Source organism: Agelaius phoeniceus, chromosome 1, assembly GCF_051311805.1.
Source record: "Agelaius phoeniceus isolate bAgePho1 chromosome 1, bAgePho1.hap1, whole genome shotgun sequence".
NCBI lineage: Eukaryota > Metazoa > Chordata > Aves > Passeriformes > Icteridae > Agelaius > Agelaius phoeniceus.
In genome coordinates this window covers 146,320,949-146,337,235 of record NC_135265.1, presented here as the reverse complement: position 1 = coordinate 146,337,235, position 16,287 = coordinate 146,320,949, and the positions used below count along the sequence as shown (strand labels likewise).

At 37.6% G+C, this 16,287-nt stretch overlaps 1 protein-coding gene across 10 annotated transcripts in view; it reads right to left on the bottom strand.

Moving 5' to 3' along the window:
• The window catches only part of EFR3A (EFR3 homolog A), a 76,207-nt gene that overhangs the window by 57,139 nt on the left and 2,781 nt on the right, over positions 1–16,287 (bottom strand). For 4 of the 10 annotated variants that reach the window (XM_054641043.2, XM_077189091.1, XM_077189047.1 and 1 more), the window contains exons 2-3: positions 14,355–14,408; positions 8,735–8,815 (exon numbers count right to left, since the gene is read on the bottom strand). In XM_054641043.2, coding sequence (XP_054497018.2) covers positions 8,735–8,747 — 13 coding nt within the window. In that variant the 5' untranslated portion in view covers positions 8,748–8,815; positions 14,355–14,408. Of the gene's footprint in view, positions 1–8,734; positions 8,816–14,354; positions 14,409–14,517; positions 14,763–16,287 lie in introns of those variants that run through there. The other 6 variants (XM_077189093.1, XM_077189066.1, XM_077189049.1 and 3 more) reach the window with 5 other exon arrangements.

Here is a 16,287-nt window from a genome sequence, read left to right as displayed (position 1 = left end):
GATTTATTGTTAATGTGTGATTCACACACATTCCTCCAAAGAAACTGCACAGGCAGTTTCATTACTTCAACTTGCCTGGAACACACAGCTCATTACTTCTCTGACTAGAAGTAAAAAATCCATATAGTTCCAGGTAAAACTATCCTCAGACAGCTGGCACATATCACTGTAGAGTGATAAATATTTTAGCAAAACCTACTCGCTTGGTCTTCCTGGAGAATGGATACAGAGTAGTGTATTTAAGGCAGACTAGTACTGACCAAAAAGACTTTCTTAAACAGAAAGGTTTACATCTAAGATTAAAGAAACAATCTAAAAACAATGAAATTAACATTATCTCTAATAATACTTCCTAGTATAGGAAGCAAGGATTACAGAATTTAAATCATTAACATGATTATGATCCAGCAGGTAGAAAATCAATTTTCAGTTAAGCAATTCTGAAGTTACTTTCCAGCTTCCCATTAATTCTCAGCATTTTATTGTTTTACTTCCTACATTACATCCACTTGGGATACACAAATACAGGATTTGCATAAAGACATTTTTATAAACCCTGAAAATTATAAGTACTGTTTTTAATAAAAACACAGCTAATAATTTCCACTACATAAAAATTCCATTTCTGTTCAACACTTAAAAGATTAGTGCCAATAAACTCAGAGAAAACACTGGGCTGCACAGAAAGTATCCACACACAGTTTACTACAGCAAACCGTATGCTGAAATTAGAAAAATCGCATTACAATAAAGCTGTATTTCAAAATAGTGTGTCTGAATATTTGTGCTGTATTTTACTCATACAAAATTACAGGAAAACAAAAGTTTCATAAAACATAAAAGACTGAGTTCTGCCAGTTGAGTTTAAAACTGCCACATTTTCTTCTATCAAAAAAAAAAATCATCTGTTTTATCTAATGCTGGAAAAAACTTCTTCCATAGTTTTTTCCAAAACTTCTTCCATAGTTTTGTCATGTTGTCTAATATTATTGTCAACTGTTTACAGAGCATTAATAACCTGAAGCAAGATTTCATGTTCACTCCCTGAATATTTTTATTATGTCCCAAGCTTGGATGTGGTCATCCCCAACTTTATTTGAAATTGTTGAAGCTTTTTTTAAAAAATCATATTCTATCAAAAATGGTGCAATTAACATAGAAGTTTCAATCTACAGAAAAATGCATGTTTTGCTAATATCAAGCAACGCAGCAATATTAAAATTATATTTGATTGCTCAGTGTACTTAAATATAACTATGTAAAAATTTATTTGACTGTAATACATTAAACTTTCATTTTAGTTATTTTTCTGCATCTGAGATGAGAAATATAAATAAAATAAATTTCTTTCAAATATCCTGATGAAAGTGCATAAAATAACACTTTAACCATAACCACTTACTATACTGGGTTATTTCTGAACTGTTAACATCAGTTGATGCATTTAATTCAGAACTAAAATGACTTTCAAGGGTACTCTCATTCCACTATAAAAAAAGAGATCAGACATTTTATAACAAGGAAATTATTCCAGCCATATAAGGGAGTTAATTAAAAATATTCTTCAACCTGCTATAAAAAGAGCAAGTGCTGTAAGGACGCAGTGCTCAGCCATTGCAGTGTCCCTGGAATGCACTCCCAGAGGGCACAGTGGGCTCATCATTCAGAGAGGATGAAGCCTCATCCCCAGATGAGCCTCTCCTCCCCTCACCCAAAGCCAGCTGACTCCTAAGTGCCTGGTTTCCAGCCTCTCTCCACCAAAATGCACCCAAGGAAACCTCCAACATGCAGATGAAATTTTTGTCTTGAGAACAGGATATTCCTCTGTGATGTGAACTTTTGGCTCTCATGACAGCAAAGCTGCAGTAACACCTAATGGGGAAAATTCTATCCATACCTAGGTTTGACAATTTTGCATTTATTTTTTAAAATATCTTGGTGCTCAGTTTATTTGAAACAAATGAAAACAACAGCCAAAAAAACAGCTTTCTGTTTAAAATTTCTCACAGTAAGTGAAAAAGTTCAAGTTAATTCTGCGGTGATATGACTTCAAAAGTTCTTCTAAACTGGAATCATATAATCATAAAGGTTGGAAAAAGACTTTTAAGATTATGAAATTCAACCATCAACCCAGCACCAACACCACGTTCATCATTAAATCATGTCCTGCAGTGCCATATTCCTGTTTTTTGAACACTTCCAGGGATGGTGACCCTATCACACCCCTGGGCAGCCTATCCCAGTGCCTAATCACCTTTTCTATGAAGATTACTTTCTTAATATCCAATCTAAATCTCCCCTGGTGCAACTTGAGGGTATTTCCTCTTGTCCTGCCTCTTGCTACATGGGAGAAGAGACCAACCCCCACCTGAGTACAGCCTCCTTCCAGGCAGTCCTAGAGAGTGATAAGGTTCCTCCTGAGCCTCCTTTTCTCCAGGCTGAACAGCCCCAGCTCCCTCAGCTGCTCCTCAGCCTTGTGCTCCAGACTCTTCCCCAGCTCTGTTGTTCTCTGAACACACTCCAGCCCCTCAGTGTCTTTCCTGCAGTGAGGGGCCCAGAACTGAGCACAGGATTTGAGGTGTGGCCTCACCAGTGCTGAATACAGGGGGAGATTCAGTGTCCTGGCCCTGCTGGGGATGCTGTTGCTGATGCAGACCAGGTGCCACTGACCTTCTTGGCACCCTGGGCTCACACTGGCTCATGTTCTGCCACTACTGACCTACACCCCCAGGTCCTTCTCTGACAGCTTTCCAGCCACTCGTCTCCAGACCCATAGCACCATGTGCTGGAATCAGCATGGAGAGATGCACATTTTGCTATGGTGAAAAGCATGTAAAAATAATTTGAATGTAAACTTTTTATGAAAGCAAGAAATGACAATGCACATGAAGTTACTAATGAGAAGTAGGGAAAAGCCCAAGCTAGTCAAATAATGCTCACTGCCAAGCTTCTTCATTGAAGTATTCTTTTCAGAGCCAGTAGCAATTAGAACAAATCCCCAGGAAGATATTCTTTTTGGGATAGTGTATTTTGCAGACCTCTAATGCATTAAAATAGTTTTCCATTACACCAGGTTCTCCAGTTGCATTCCTAAAGTTCTACCACTGGCAGTGTTTCCATACCATCTCTCCTTTCCCCCACCTTTGCTGGTTTCACAAAGTAACTTTGCTTTACTAGCTCATTTCTGTTCACCTCAACACAGCCTCTTTCTTTCCTGCTTTGAGATAGTACTGTCACTCTCTATTTTTAATACAGCATTAAAATTACCTAAAACTAATCTGGTTCCAGTGGAAGAATCTCTGTAATATGAGTTTTGCTTCTTAATTCCTGTCCTTACTTATATTCTCACTAAGCTAGCCAATGTCATTTACTTCTCTGACTTCTATCAGTGAAGCAATACAAAAAAGAGACTTTAGGAGACAAGAAAGACACATTTACATAAATCTCCTTGACCCCTCTTCCTCACAGCCAGCACTGATAATCTGTTCAGGGGACAAATTGAACAGGCAAAGCCCAACTTCCATTCCTGCCTTCAGTATTTAGTTTGCAGTTGGGAAGTGAGTTCTAGGTGATAAAAACAGAAAAAACAGAGTTCTTGTTTCATTGTACCTTTATTTCTAAACAAATACTGATTTCATTAACAAGGTGTTTCATAAATCAGTAAAAAATGTGATGTAAATAAACTACTGGACTAAAGGAGACAGAGAGTGAAAGAGAGGCTCACAGTGCTTTGTGTGCTCTCTGAAGAACATGAACTGCTTTTGTCCCTCCATCCAGGCAAAGAGCAGAGCATGGAGCAGACTCCTGACACTGACAAAACATCCACTGCACACATCCAGTAACACACTGAGCCAGCAGGACATTGTTATCTGCTATTAAATTCTGAATAAAAGAGGTAAAGAAGGATAGGCATTATCACCGTGTCCTTGTTCTACTCCTGCTACTTAACCCACCTATCTGCTTCTCCAAATGCCTGGCTCCTCCCAGCATCCATGGGTACCAGAGAATGGAAAATTCCCAGCACAGTGATGATTCTGGCATAGAAGCAGCCTCTGAGCTCCAGACAATTCTGCTCAAAGCCTGCTTTCACCGTGACCCTAAGCTATTCTCTTACCCAGATGAGTCATTTTCAGAATGCTGCATCCTTGAACACTTGCCAGGTGCAGAAGAGAGTTGCAGGGATGGAGAAGAATACTGTAAATGTCATGTGTGCTCAAAGGCCAAGTCACCTAACTCGCTTAACACTCCACTGAGAAGAGGGGCTGCAACACCTGCACTTCTACCACTTGGTTCCCTGACTGTGGCAGGTTAGGGAGAAACATCAAAGACAGAAGACCAGAAGAGGCTGGTGCACCTCTGGATTAAGACAGACACTGAAGGAAAGGAAAGATGCTACACAAGGCATGGTTGAAAGGTGACAGGCCAAGCAGCAACACTTAGCCCTTCTCCAGGGTGGCCAGAGGTAAGAAGCAGTTCTAGAGGTTTGCCAGAGGAAAATTATTCCAAAAGGGTCACTCTCTGCCTCAGGAGCCTTCAAACCACAATTCTGGTCAGCAGGTTGGCCAACTACTGGTAAAAATATATACACTTGTCTGAAAGGCTCAGTACTTTGGTGACTAAGTCCAGGCTGCAGAATGCCTCCCAGATGCTTGTGCTGGTCAGACCTTTTCTTCTCAGTTCCAGCCCCAGGCAGCACAGCAGACTGCTGACAAGGACTTTCTTTATGCCCTGCTGCCCAGGCCCAGTTACTCGTAAAATTTCTAGTCTAGATGTTCCACAATTCCCCTTCCACTGCATTTCCTCATACTACTGGACACAGCAAGGAAAAGAGTTGTTTTAACACTTGCTGCTTGCTTCTGTTTTGCCACAGGGACTCATGTGGATTAAGCTACTGCCATTAGAGGAACACCTCCCTTTATACATGAGGATGAGAGGGGAATCAATGGGAAGCTGGACAAAAGCACAGATCTAGGTACAACTCTAGAAATTATAATTAATGGAACCTTTAAGTTCTCAAGCTTAGGGAAGCAGCACATAGAGATTACTTGGCATCTCAAAACACAAACACCATGAACGGTTCTGCTTTTCAGCAGCTGTTTTAATTCCAGGGTCAGCATCCTAAGAGTAACTGGAATAGCTCCTGACACATAGGAAAGTTGCCAAGATGTCAAAAGTTTTATCTTCTTGGTCAACTGAAATCTGCATTACAGAGTAGTGTATTCTGCTTTGGAAGTTGTTGCTTCCCTGCATCAACAAACTGATAGAAAAGTGTCAAACACTCTCTAGTTACAGAATTTCATGAAAATTTTGTCAATACTACACATCTTATTATTTGAAGAGAGCTATAGGGATGGCACTGATAAACTATCACCTGCCCTACAGACAACAAGCCTACCTCAAACCAGTGAGAAACTGGTCAGCAAGTGCCCACCAGGGTTTCAAGTCTTCTTTGAAGGAAAGCACCTGAAGCTCTGTGCATTGAAAAACCTGAATGTAAAGCCACATGAAGAATTTTTCTGATGACTCCTACTTTTTCTATTTCCTTAAGATGATGCAGTTTGCCTTCTTAATCCAATCCACAGGGGAGGAATAACAGCTGTAGTGGTAAGAACTCCGAGAATCTTGTGCTGCTGCCCATCTTTTTCCTCAGAAAAATGGATGCTCAGAACTGAGGCATCACCTCCTCACTGCAGTAGGTGGGCTGGGAGGATTTAATTCTCCACTCCTGCCCAACGGTGCCTTGCAGCTCACCTGGCCAAACCCCCAGGGCTGAAACAGACCAGGGGAGTAGGTACCACACTGCCACTTGAAAAACAAGGCACCAGAGGTTTTCTGAGGGAAACAAGCATGTATGTCATGATTAAAAGTCCTGATGATGAGGAAACAAAGGTTCCCAGGCCTTCTCTCTGGAACCCTCAAAGCTAATGGAGAAAATAAGCTTAGCTCAGGAAACTAGATTTTAACTAGTTCAACATAAAGCACTGACCTGTTTATAGAATATGTAAGAGAGTGCTGTTCTATAGATGCTTTCTTCTATTAAAACATCCCAAATACCAATATAAGCATGATCAGAGCTTCAAAAACAAGTTTTACCTTCATTTAAGCAAACCCAGCTACAGGCTTCAATAAATTTGCACAGATTTTGAAAAACATTTCCTAATTAAAAGAAAAATGTTCTGTTCACAAGTAGTTCAAAACCACATTACATATATTTTATTTCCTGCATACACACACAATGTACACAGAAAGTAACATAAGAGTGGATGAAAGTGTTTCTGTGAATCTTGAACCATACTGTGATATTTATGCTGAGAAAACAGTGGAGCAATTCTGCTGAGGCACATACACAGAGCTCAAAACATGACAAAGCATCTGCTCCTGTTCAGTAACAAAAGTCTTTAAACTGTATTGACATTAATGAAAAATAAAACACTAAACAAAAATGTAGTAATGTTACTTTGAAAAACAGTCACAGAGGATACTTAGGCTTCAGAATTAAAATTCTTGTTTAAATATCACCAATCTTCAATTAAGTGCTCTGCTTGTGTCTATTCCTAGCTGTTTGACTTTCCCAGAAAGCATTTACAAAATGAGACATTGCCATTTGGACTTGGAAACATACATGTTTCCCTTAAAAGTAAAAGAACATTAAAAGAATATGGAATCAAAAATTTGAAAAAAAAATCTCTTTACATATTATCAAGAACAGGCCCTTGGAGCTGCCAATACACTCAATTTTCCATGTCTTCCTTTCCCTGAAAACAGTTTTGCCTTGTTCATCTTGCCCTCACAGAAGAGCAGCTTTTGAACAATCCAGCAAACAGAAGTATGTACAACACAGTTTTAAACATAGACATGAAAGACATTCAATTTCACTGAAGAAAACCCTCCTTATAGGTCAATACGAATTATAACATGTTGTCATGGTTGTTATCTTTCCCATTAGCTCTAAAGAGTACTTCATCTTCAATTTAGGTTTCCCCCAAGAAGTGAAATGTAGCTCTTCTCCCAAGCAGTGGGATATAAGGTTGGAACATATCCCTATCTAGAACCACATATCCCAGCTGATTAAAAAGCAATTTCTCCCTTCCTGTAATGTGTAATCAGTTAGAGAGGAACAGACACAGTGATTTGCTCTTCTGGGCACCTTCAATACCTAAAGACTGTGCAAGTCCCTTTTCCACCACAATTTCTGTTTCCCACCAGACTGAACTGGCCAGTCTAGAAGATGGTCAGTGGAAGAGACAGACAGTTTTGCATCTAGACACAAAGAAGTCATTTTAATAACACATCTTACATCTAATAAATACATCTTGTTAAACAGTGAATCTTGAGTGCCTCAGCTTTCTGTAGAAACCAGACAGGACATCTGTGGGCACACAAGCTCACTGGTTTCTGCAGCAATCCAGCAGTTCTTGCCCACAACCAGCACTTCTAACCACACTGCAATTCCAACATCAGACTCAATTTGCACAAATTATATTTTGTCAGTTCTGAGGAACTTCAAGCTCATGTCTAAACCAATGTCAGTAATGGATCAAAACCTCATTTAATAGAACAGCCACAAACACATAGAAAGTCTTGAAAACAGCCTGCACTGCATTTATTATCAGACAAGAGAACTCTGCCAGCTCAATCATGTCAGACACAGATCAATTATAACTATTCATATTTTATTACATATAAAGTTCACAAATAGGGTGTCATCATCCTAAAGTCCTTTCCTAATCATTACACAGTTACACCCTAGTTTAACAAACACAGGAATTTTTTTTTAATAGCATAAATTATTGGGTATTTGTTAGTGTACTTCTAACAAAATATCCATGAAGCTTTATCTTCACCGATTTCCTTACGCATTAGCAGCTTTACAAAAGTATCAGGAAGGAGCACTGATTTAGCATAATTATATAGCTTAGTGTTAGATTGGAATTCCTTTCTCATTCTCTTGCTAAGGAATGAGTAAGCATGCTCAAAGCACAATTAAAGACTCAGGGTGCCCACTTCCAGCCAAAGTACAGACTGTTATCAACAAAACACCATAACAGGTAGGTCCAAGTACAATTTAGAATCACAACTGTGCTCTTCTTGAAAAATGAAAGGACTGAGACCTTCAACAGACCTCAAGCAGGACACGAGTTACACAAGCACCAGCTATTTTTGAAGTCTTGGGATCAACAAGTTGTTAGACTTGGAATTACAGAATTGTAGAATATTCTGACTACGAAGGGTTGCAACAAAGATCAAATCCAACTCCAGGCCCTGCACAGGACCACCCCAAGAATCACACTGTGTATCTGAGAGCATTGTCCAAATGCTTCCTGAACTCTCAGAAGACTTGGAAGAGTTTCATTCATCTACCTAACCACCTCTTATTAATTTCTATCTAATTCCTGCATGAATTAATCTTGAATAATGTAACTTCCTGGAAATAAAATAGCATTCTTTGAAAGCCAAGAGTGCTGTACACAGCTAATTTTGATCTTCAGCAATCCACAAGGAACATGATTCCCTAGAGAGCTACTGAGGTTCATAAGGGCCAGCAGTGGGAAGGAAAGTCCATATAGGGAAAGCCAAAACACTTTTAAAAGGAGTTCAACGTGGCTTTTCCAGAGACATGCATTTAATCACATAATGGAAATCTTATCCCCACTCCCCAAAATCAATTTTGCTTTGTTGTCATGCACAAAAAAAACAGGACACTTGCATGCACAATCAGCATGAGCCTTCTTACCCTTTCGTCCCATGATTCAGAAATCAATAGCAAACAAGGCTGCACATGAAGATTAATCGACTGATAGCTGCAAAGCCATTTCTGTAAATAACAACGACAGCCATATTTTAATAAGGCCCCTAAAAATTACTAAGCTACATTTTAATATTTGGGGAAATGTCCACATACAGTTTGAAAACACACAAAGGCTGTGATGAGCACTGAATGAAGCTCATCTTCAAAGAATTTAATTTTTTATTTTAGATGCCCAGATTGTGCATACAGAAGTAACAACAACTGAAGAAAAATATTTCTTCATGTTTTGAAAAGGAATGGATGAAACACCATTGTTCATTTCTTGGCTTTATTAAAGAGTGTTCCAAATGGAAGAAATGGAAGGATGAATGATGATGATGATATCACTCATCATGTCTTATCTTAATATGAATGGTTTTGACTCTCTATGGAACTGCTCCTCAACATTAACTTTCCCAAACAGGGCTAGGATGATCTGTACATAGAAATGACAGCTAGCAGAAAACAATAAAAGGAACACTTGCTCCAAATCAACAAGTCTTAAAGAAATCCACGTGTATTCATTAAATAAGGAAGCACCAATTTGGTAGCACACAAAGTTGTTTAAGGTACCATGAGTTAAATAAACAGATGCACAAAGAGCTACAGTTTTCCAGCTGCAAGTTCCTGTTTTGTTTCTTTTCTTAGCTAAATCAAAGATACATTTGGAGAAGTTACTACTTTTTCTTTTCAATGCAGTCACCTGAAAAAAACCCTGTAGCTGTTTTCGTATTGAAAGCAATTCTTGCATATTATCATGCAAAGAATCTATTATATATTCTGCAACCATAGCATTGTAATAGTTACAGACATCCTGAAATAATTATTTCCCTTTTTTGGCCTAGTCCTAGCAAGTGGCAAACTGCCAAAGGAAGCCCAAAACCATGGCCTTCCCCTGGCAGCTGTTTTGCAAGTTCCTGTGGTCCTTTAGGTTAGTAGTTGAAAAGGACATGATACAGGGCCCCTGATGTGTCTCATCCTAAAATACCAGAATCAAGCAGCAAACAAAAATCTCAGACACCTCCTGATGTAACTCTTCTGTAATAGCTGAAGTATGAAAATGTTACAGAATGATAACCTATTTAACACTGTTTTAAGTAGTCAATAATGCTGTCATAAAATTAAGAGGGTTTCTCCTGCCTAAAAAATAAACTAAGAGATTACAAAAAGTGCTTTATTAAGTAGCAGGTCCCATTGTAAAGTGTGAAGGCTACATGAGAATCATATTCCAGATGAGGAAAAATGTATGATGGATGGAAAGAGTGGAGACAGTAATCAATGAGAACTATGGCTTGATTTTCACTAAAAACATTAGAAAGCTTAGTCCCTGAAATATTTATACGGACACATTTAGGAACACATCTCCAGTCACTGGTATTTCAAAATTTTATTTCACAAGGCAATAAATCTTCTCTGCCCATTACCAACCTTGTTAATACTTACTTATTATACATACGCAATAAAAATTAGAATCACAAAACACAAATAAATGATATTCCCAAAATTGCTGGGAGGGGAGAAAGCAAAATGAGGAAGTTATCTGCCTCTTAAAATGTGTTAAAAATGTTAAATGCCAGTTAAGAATTCACTCATTTCAAATTCCATTTCAAGTGCTGTTTTCCCTCCTACACTTGGCAAGAAAAACTCTGTGCACATAGAAAATTATAATTTTTAAAGTTTGATGGGTATTTTTGGGTTTGAGGGAGGAGTGGGTCATTTATTTGTTTGAAGACCATGAAGAAACACAAGGAAAGAAGCAGCATGCATGAATACAGAAACTGACAGACACTACTCAATTGTTCCATCTTCTGTTTGTTTTCACCTTGCACAGGTGAAGCAGGGAAGCCACCAGCACACACTCACCTGCTGTCAGAGGAGCTGCCCTACACTGACAAGGGCCAAAAAGCCACATGGTGTTTGGGAGGCCAAGAAAATAAAATATTATGTACTTTAATGAGCATGCTTGGAGCCATTCTGAGTCACCAAACTGCCTCTTCACTGCAACCAAGAACAGGCCAAATCATGGAATATTTTCCACATAACTAATATATGTACCTCTTAAATCAGAATGGTCCCTTTCCAACTGACAAATATCTGACAGAAGATGTGGGAGGTGTTCATATTACTACATTTCACAGCCATAAATCAAAGGAAGAATGTGGGAACATTACATTTGGCAAAATCCTTATTTTTATTTATTTCGTCTCTTAATTTATATGTTAGAGTCAATCATAAGGACCTGCTAATCAGTTAAAAACAATTTAACAATTATTATTAACAAAATCTTGAAAACCAAAGATATAGTTATGCTAATGGCATAAGCCAAAGGAGAAAAGAATAAGCTAAGAAAAAGTTTAAAAAATTCAAACACAGAGCTCCCACAAGTAAAATATTTTTATAGCCAACAGGTGCTCTCACCTGTGTCACATATAATTCTCCTAGTTCAAGCAATTTCATTTTAGTATAAAAGCTGCCTTTTCAGTTAAACATTTCACTAAAGTCAGGGAATACATCCAGTAAGTAGGTCAGCTGTTTCTAGAAAAGAAAAACCTCACTATCTACCAAGCTGTGTTTCAAACATCTGATTAAGTGTGAATATCCAGAACATAATGTTCAAAAAGAGTCTTCAACAAATATTTTGATATGACTTAGCTAATGCTTTTTCTCCTTAGCAGAAGCATTTTCAATCCAAATGCAGCCAATAAAAAACCCTACCAAAACCACCCATGTTCCATAACAGAAGTATGTTAATGAAATTATCTGCACAAATTATTCAACAGGGAAACTGAGAGAACACAAGGCAAGTGAGAAACACATACAGCCTCTACTGCAGAGGCTATCTAGTTATATATTCTTTGGCTTCACTTTTAAATAAAAACACTATTTAATCTTTTTCTCCAGTTTCTTTTGATAAAGCACACCTTAAACAGTTACTAAAACACCTGTGGTTCAAACCTACTCCTACTGTACTCAATCAGAAATGAGAAAACACATTTGCTTTCTCAACATTTCAGAATTTGCATTTCAGCTTCAGCTGAAGACACCATGCATGTCTGTAATCATTTGCATCAATATCCATCCTTTTTGCACAAGAAAAACTTGTAACAAAGTTAAACAGGAAAAGCTACACCTTGGCAAGGTTGATCCAAGTGCTGCAGCAATGACAGAGCACCACACCTCCACTGCAGATGTCAACACAAATGCCTTGTCATGGCTGGTCAAAGCCAAGCACTTTTACGTCTCAAGGTAAAGAGAGCAGACTGAAAATTTTCTATTTGGGCTATTGCAACTGCATTGAGACTAAAATCTTAACATTTTTTAGGACTTAATGCAGCACTAAATCCCCACATTCCTAAGAGAGACTGCTAAGCAGAAACATCAATAGAAAATGGGACAATCCAAATATGCAATGAGCAACTTGTGCAGAGCCCAGCAGCCATGGCTGAGCTGAGGTTCAAAGAGAAGAGCATCCATCACCTCTGGCTAAGGACCTTTGTTCATCTCCCCCCTCTCAGTACCACAGCCCAGTTCTGACTAATGCCTGTTTTTCCATAGTTTATATTGAAGGACTTAAAAAGCATATTGTCCTGTCAGTGTTTCACACACAGTAACTTCAATACTGACCTCTGAAATATCACCAGGTACAGCTGAATTCCCCAGAAAGACTAATTAAGCTTTTACTCAGTCTTTCTGTAATACCAGTCATCTGGATTTCTCATAGTATTCCAGAACACTGCCTTCAGGCCTATACATTCATTCAACTACTGTAGGAAGGCGAGGAGGGATAAAATTACCACCAGGAACTGCTACACAGGCCCAGGAAAAACAAAGCAGTAGTGGATATGGGAGTTGCTCAGTATGACCCAAGAACTCTATCAAAATTTCCTGTTAAGTAGACACTATTTTTCTTCTTCATTGTAACATGACAGAAAATATTTTTGGAAAAAGCTCAGCGTAACAGCCTTTTGTTTAGGAATAAGTTTTATATGCACTTCTTGATGTGTGGGATGAGAGAACTTCATGTGAAAATAAAATAAAATAAAAACAACACACAAAATCCCCCAGCCTTTAGAAACAACTGAGTTTTTCAGATTTCAAGGACAGATACTTTAAGATTTCAAAGTAACACTGGAGCAGCAGCCTGCTTCATCAACATGCTCTGAAAAGAATCCTATGGAACCTTTAGAGAAGCCTAAATTAGCAGGCAGAAGATTTCCTTTCCACATGCAACAGAGTTGAATTCCTGAAGGCTCTATCTCTACTGATCAGAAGTACAACCAGCCACAAAAGGATGCTTGCTTGCCTTAAAATCCCATTGTACTTCTTCTCTGCCATAACTTTTGGAAGTAAAATATTATGAAAATACTGTTATTTCCCAAGAATTGCAATGCACACATCTGTTAGCTTTCCTTTTCTTCACCCATGCAGTTACACTCATTAATATAGGCAAAGATAAATAAATGGCTGTGTAGTTCTGAGTGTCTTGCACAGATAAACATTGCAATCAGTTCTTTTGGTCTTCTTTAACTCCCATCTGACTGCAGTAATGCAAACTCTACTTGCATTGATATTAATGACTCTAAACATAAGCACATCTGGTTTAAACAAGAAAAAACAACCACCAACCAAAAAACCAAAACAAACAAACAAAAACAAACAAACAACAAACCAAAACCACTTTACTTTTCCAGTTTAATTGGTTAAAAAAATTCCACTCACTGCTTCACATGACAGGTGTGACACATCTTACTTAGAGTAAGGTATTTGACACAACACAGAACTACTGCAAGGCATTTCTAGTGCCCACAGTCACAGCTTATTACAAATCACAGCAATGAACAAATGCTCAAAGACTTCCTCATGAAATCAAGCATCCATGAATCAGAATGCACTCAGTATGACTGGTACTGTAACTTTTTTGATAAAGCAGATTGCTTTATCCAAAGACTGGTGTTAGCAATGTTACTATAGATCACATAGAATTTTTTCTAAACAGAAAAATGATTAAAGGATTAGTTAAATTTATGCTTTTCTAACACATTTTATAACTTGATCCTTTCAGTTAGAGAAATTTACTACTCTTGAAGGTAAATAATTTGATTCTTAGAAACATTTGCCTCAAAAATCTCACTTAGCTTTGAATGTCAAAAATTTTAAGTCTCATCACTTTTTATCCTAAATAGCAATTCTATCTTCTATAAACACTAGTTGTCATTTTCCAAAGATAGGATTATAGCTATATCAAAATATAGCTTTTTAATATCAAAAATATCTTTTTTAATTTTTGAATCCAACTATTTCAGAACACAGTCTAAATCACAAAATTCAATGTTATACTGTGAAGCTGTAATCAAAAAGGCAAATGCAAAGCTCACATTATTATTTGTAAAATATATGGAGATTTACAAATGCAGAGACTAGATAACATTAACATCTTAAAATTCTTATAAATGACAGCAAGTATAATGCTTATTTTTGTATTTTTTTTTAATTTTTAAACCCCAAAGAAAATAACAGTAAACACTCCTAAATATTGTCTCAATGTACTTAAGGTAAGAATACTTACTGCCAGGCATTGTTAGTCGGGGATCTGTCTTCAATTTTGTAAAAACATAAGAAACTATGAAGAAAACAAACAAAAAAGCAAAGTCAAGACCATAGCTTAAGACAATTTCCATCCAAATATGCTCAGTAACTCATGCAGAATGAGCATTCTTCAGCTCCAATACCAGAGAGGCTGTTACCACAGAAATCCAGATATCCTCTTAGCTGACCAGACTAGATGGAGATTTTGCCTGTTCCTGAAATGCAGTCATTCTGTTCTTGCCTTTGATGCTGGAGTAAACATTTTTCTGCTGTGTGCAGTGACCTTCCCAAGTGCCACTGTTTAGGATGATAAATCCTGCACATATCACAGGATATTTCCACTTCAGCTCTAAACCACAGCTCTCCCCTGTTAAAATGCCTGAGAGAGGCTTCTGCTCATCACAGAAAACAACTGAAAAACCTGTGTGACCCTTTCTAGGGCATTTTTCTCCCAGTATCAAAAAAGGCAGATTTTAGATCAGAGTGCAACCTCCTATACACAATAGCAGCTCAAAGGATTTTTGATGCAATTAAATATATTCATAAAATGAATTCATCTGAAGTTACAACAATCTATTTCGGATATAAAAGTAGCCAAATCTACTGTTCCTCTAATTAGCACTAAAATGCAAATTATTTGAAGATTTTTCTGTATTTACTAATTGCCAAATGCAAACTCTCCACAAATGTACTTTTCCACAAATAAGAACAAAATCTGAGTTAATGATATTGGGTGTTGCTTTCTTCAAAAATCAAATAAATTTTAAAATAAAATATATTCAGCTAATAACTGTATGTATACATACACCAAAAAATTGTAATTCCATGGATGGATAATGTGAGAATAAACATTTCATTTGGTCAACATATGTTTTAATGACCACATATTAAAGCAATGCTCATAGTTGCTAAAAATAAACTTTATTCTTGTATATGCATTTCAATCAAAGCTTCCAATTTGCTGACAGCAACTGGGATTAAATATAGTACTTCAAAGTAAGTTATTTAAAATATCCCATCTATTAGAAAGCTGTATGTCCCTCTCCAAGGGCAGCATGAGAAACAGTGCAATTTTATTAAAGGAAACGTGCTGCAGATTGTCATATCCAACAGACACATGGAGAAGCAAAATCTCTGGTTCAGAATGTAGTTAAGGACCTAGCTGAAACACTACAGAAAACAGATTTACTGACATAAAAGAAAATATAAAAGCAGAGAACCTGGTGAGAGTTTCAGAGAGTCAAGTGCCAGAGACTCAAGAGTGTTTTACTGATCATCTCCAGAAATCAGGAATTCAATACATTTTCCTAAAACACAACTACTGCTGTCAGCAAAGTAAACTCACTTTTACAAGATTTTTAGAAGAGTCTTCTGCAGAGATTACTAGAAAAGTTGTATCAACTAAGACATATAGAAAATATCTGTTTTAAAGTAATTCACTGGGGTTTTAATCATTTTATGATCTGTAACAGGACCAAAAATTCCACGTGGAGGTGGCCTGGCCCTTCTACATGCAGAACAGAGCACACAATTTCCTCTCCATAAAGTCTTCAATCACTGTCTCACTTGGCCTAGGACGAAGTTTCATCCACACATGCTGTCACTGTTACAGCAGAACTGAACTAAACCAAACCAACTCTTCTCTTGGTTTCCACTCTTGAGTTTGCTCAGCTATTTGTCACTGAGCTAAAATTTTACCTAACAAAAGAGGGAAACTGCCCCACCCACCCTGCCCCGAATTTGATGAAGCAGATCTTAGCTAATTAAAAGGGAACTATGGAAAATCATGTGATATCATTTAGTTTCCAAGCCTAACACTTGCTGTTTAACACATTCCATGTCAATTTGTGACATGTGACAGATCACCAGATGCAACTTCTGGATATCAAATACCACACACTGTTTCTTCACCA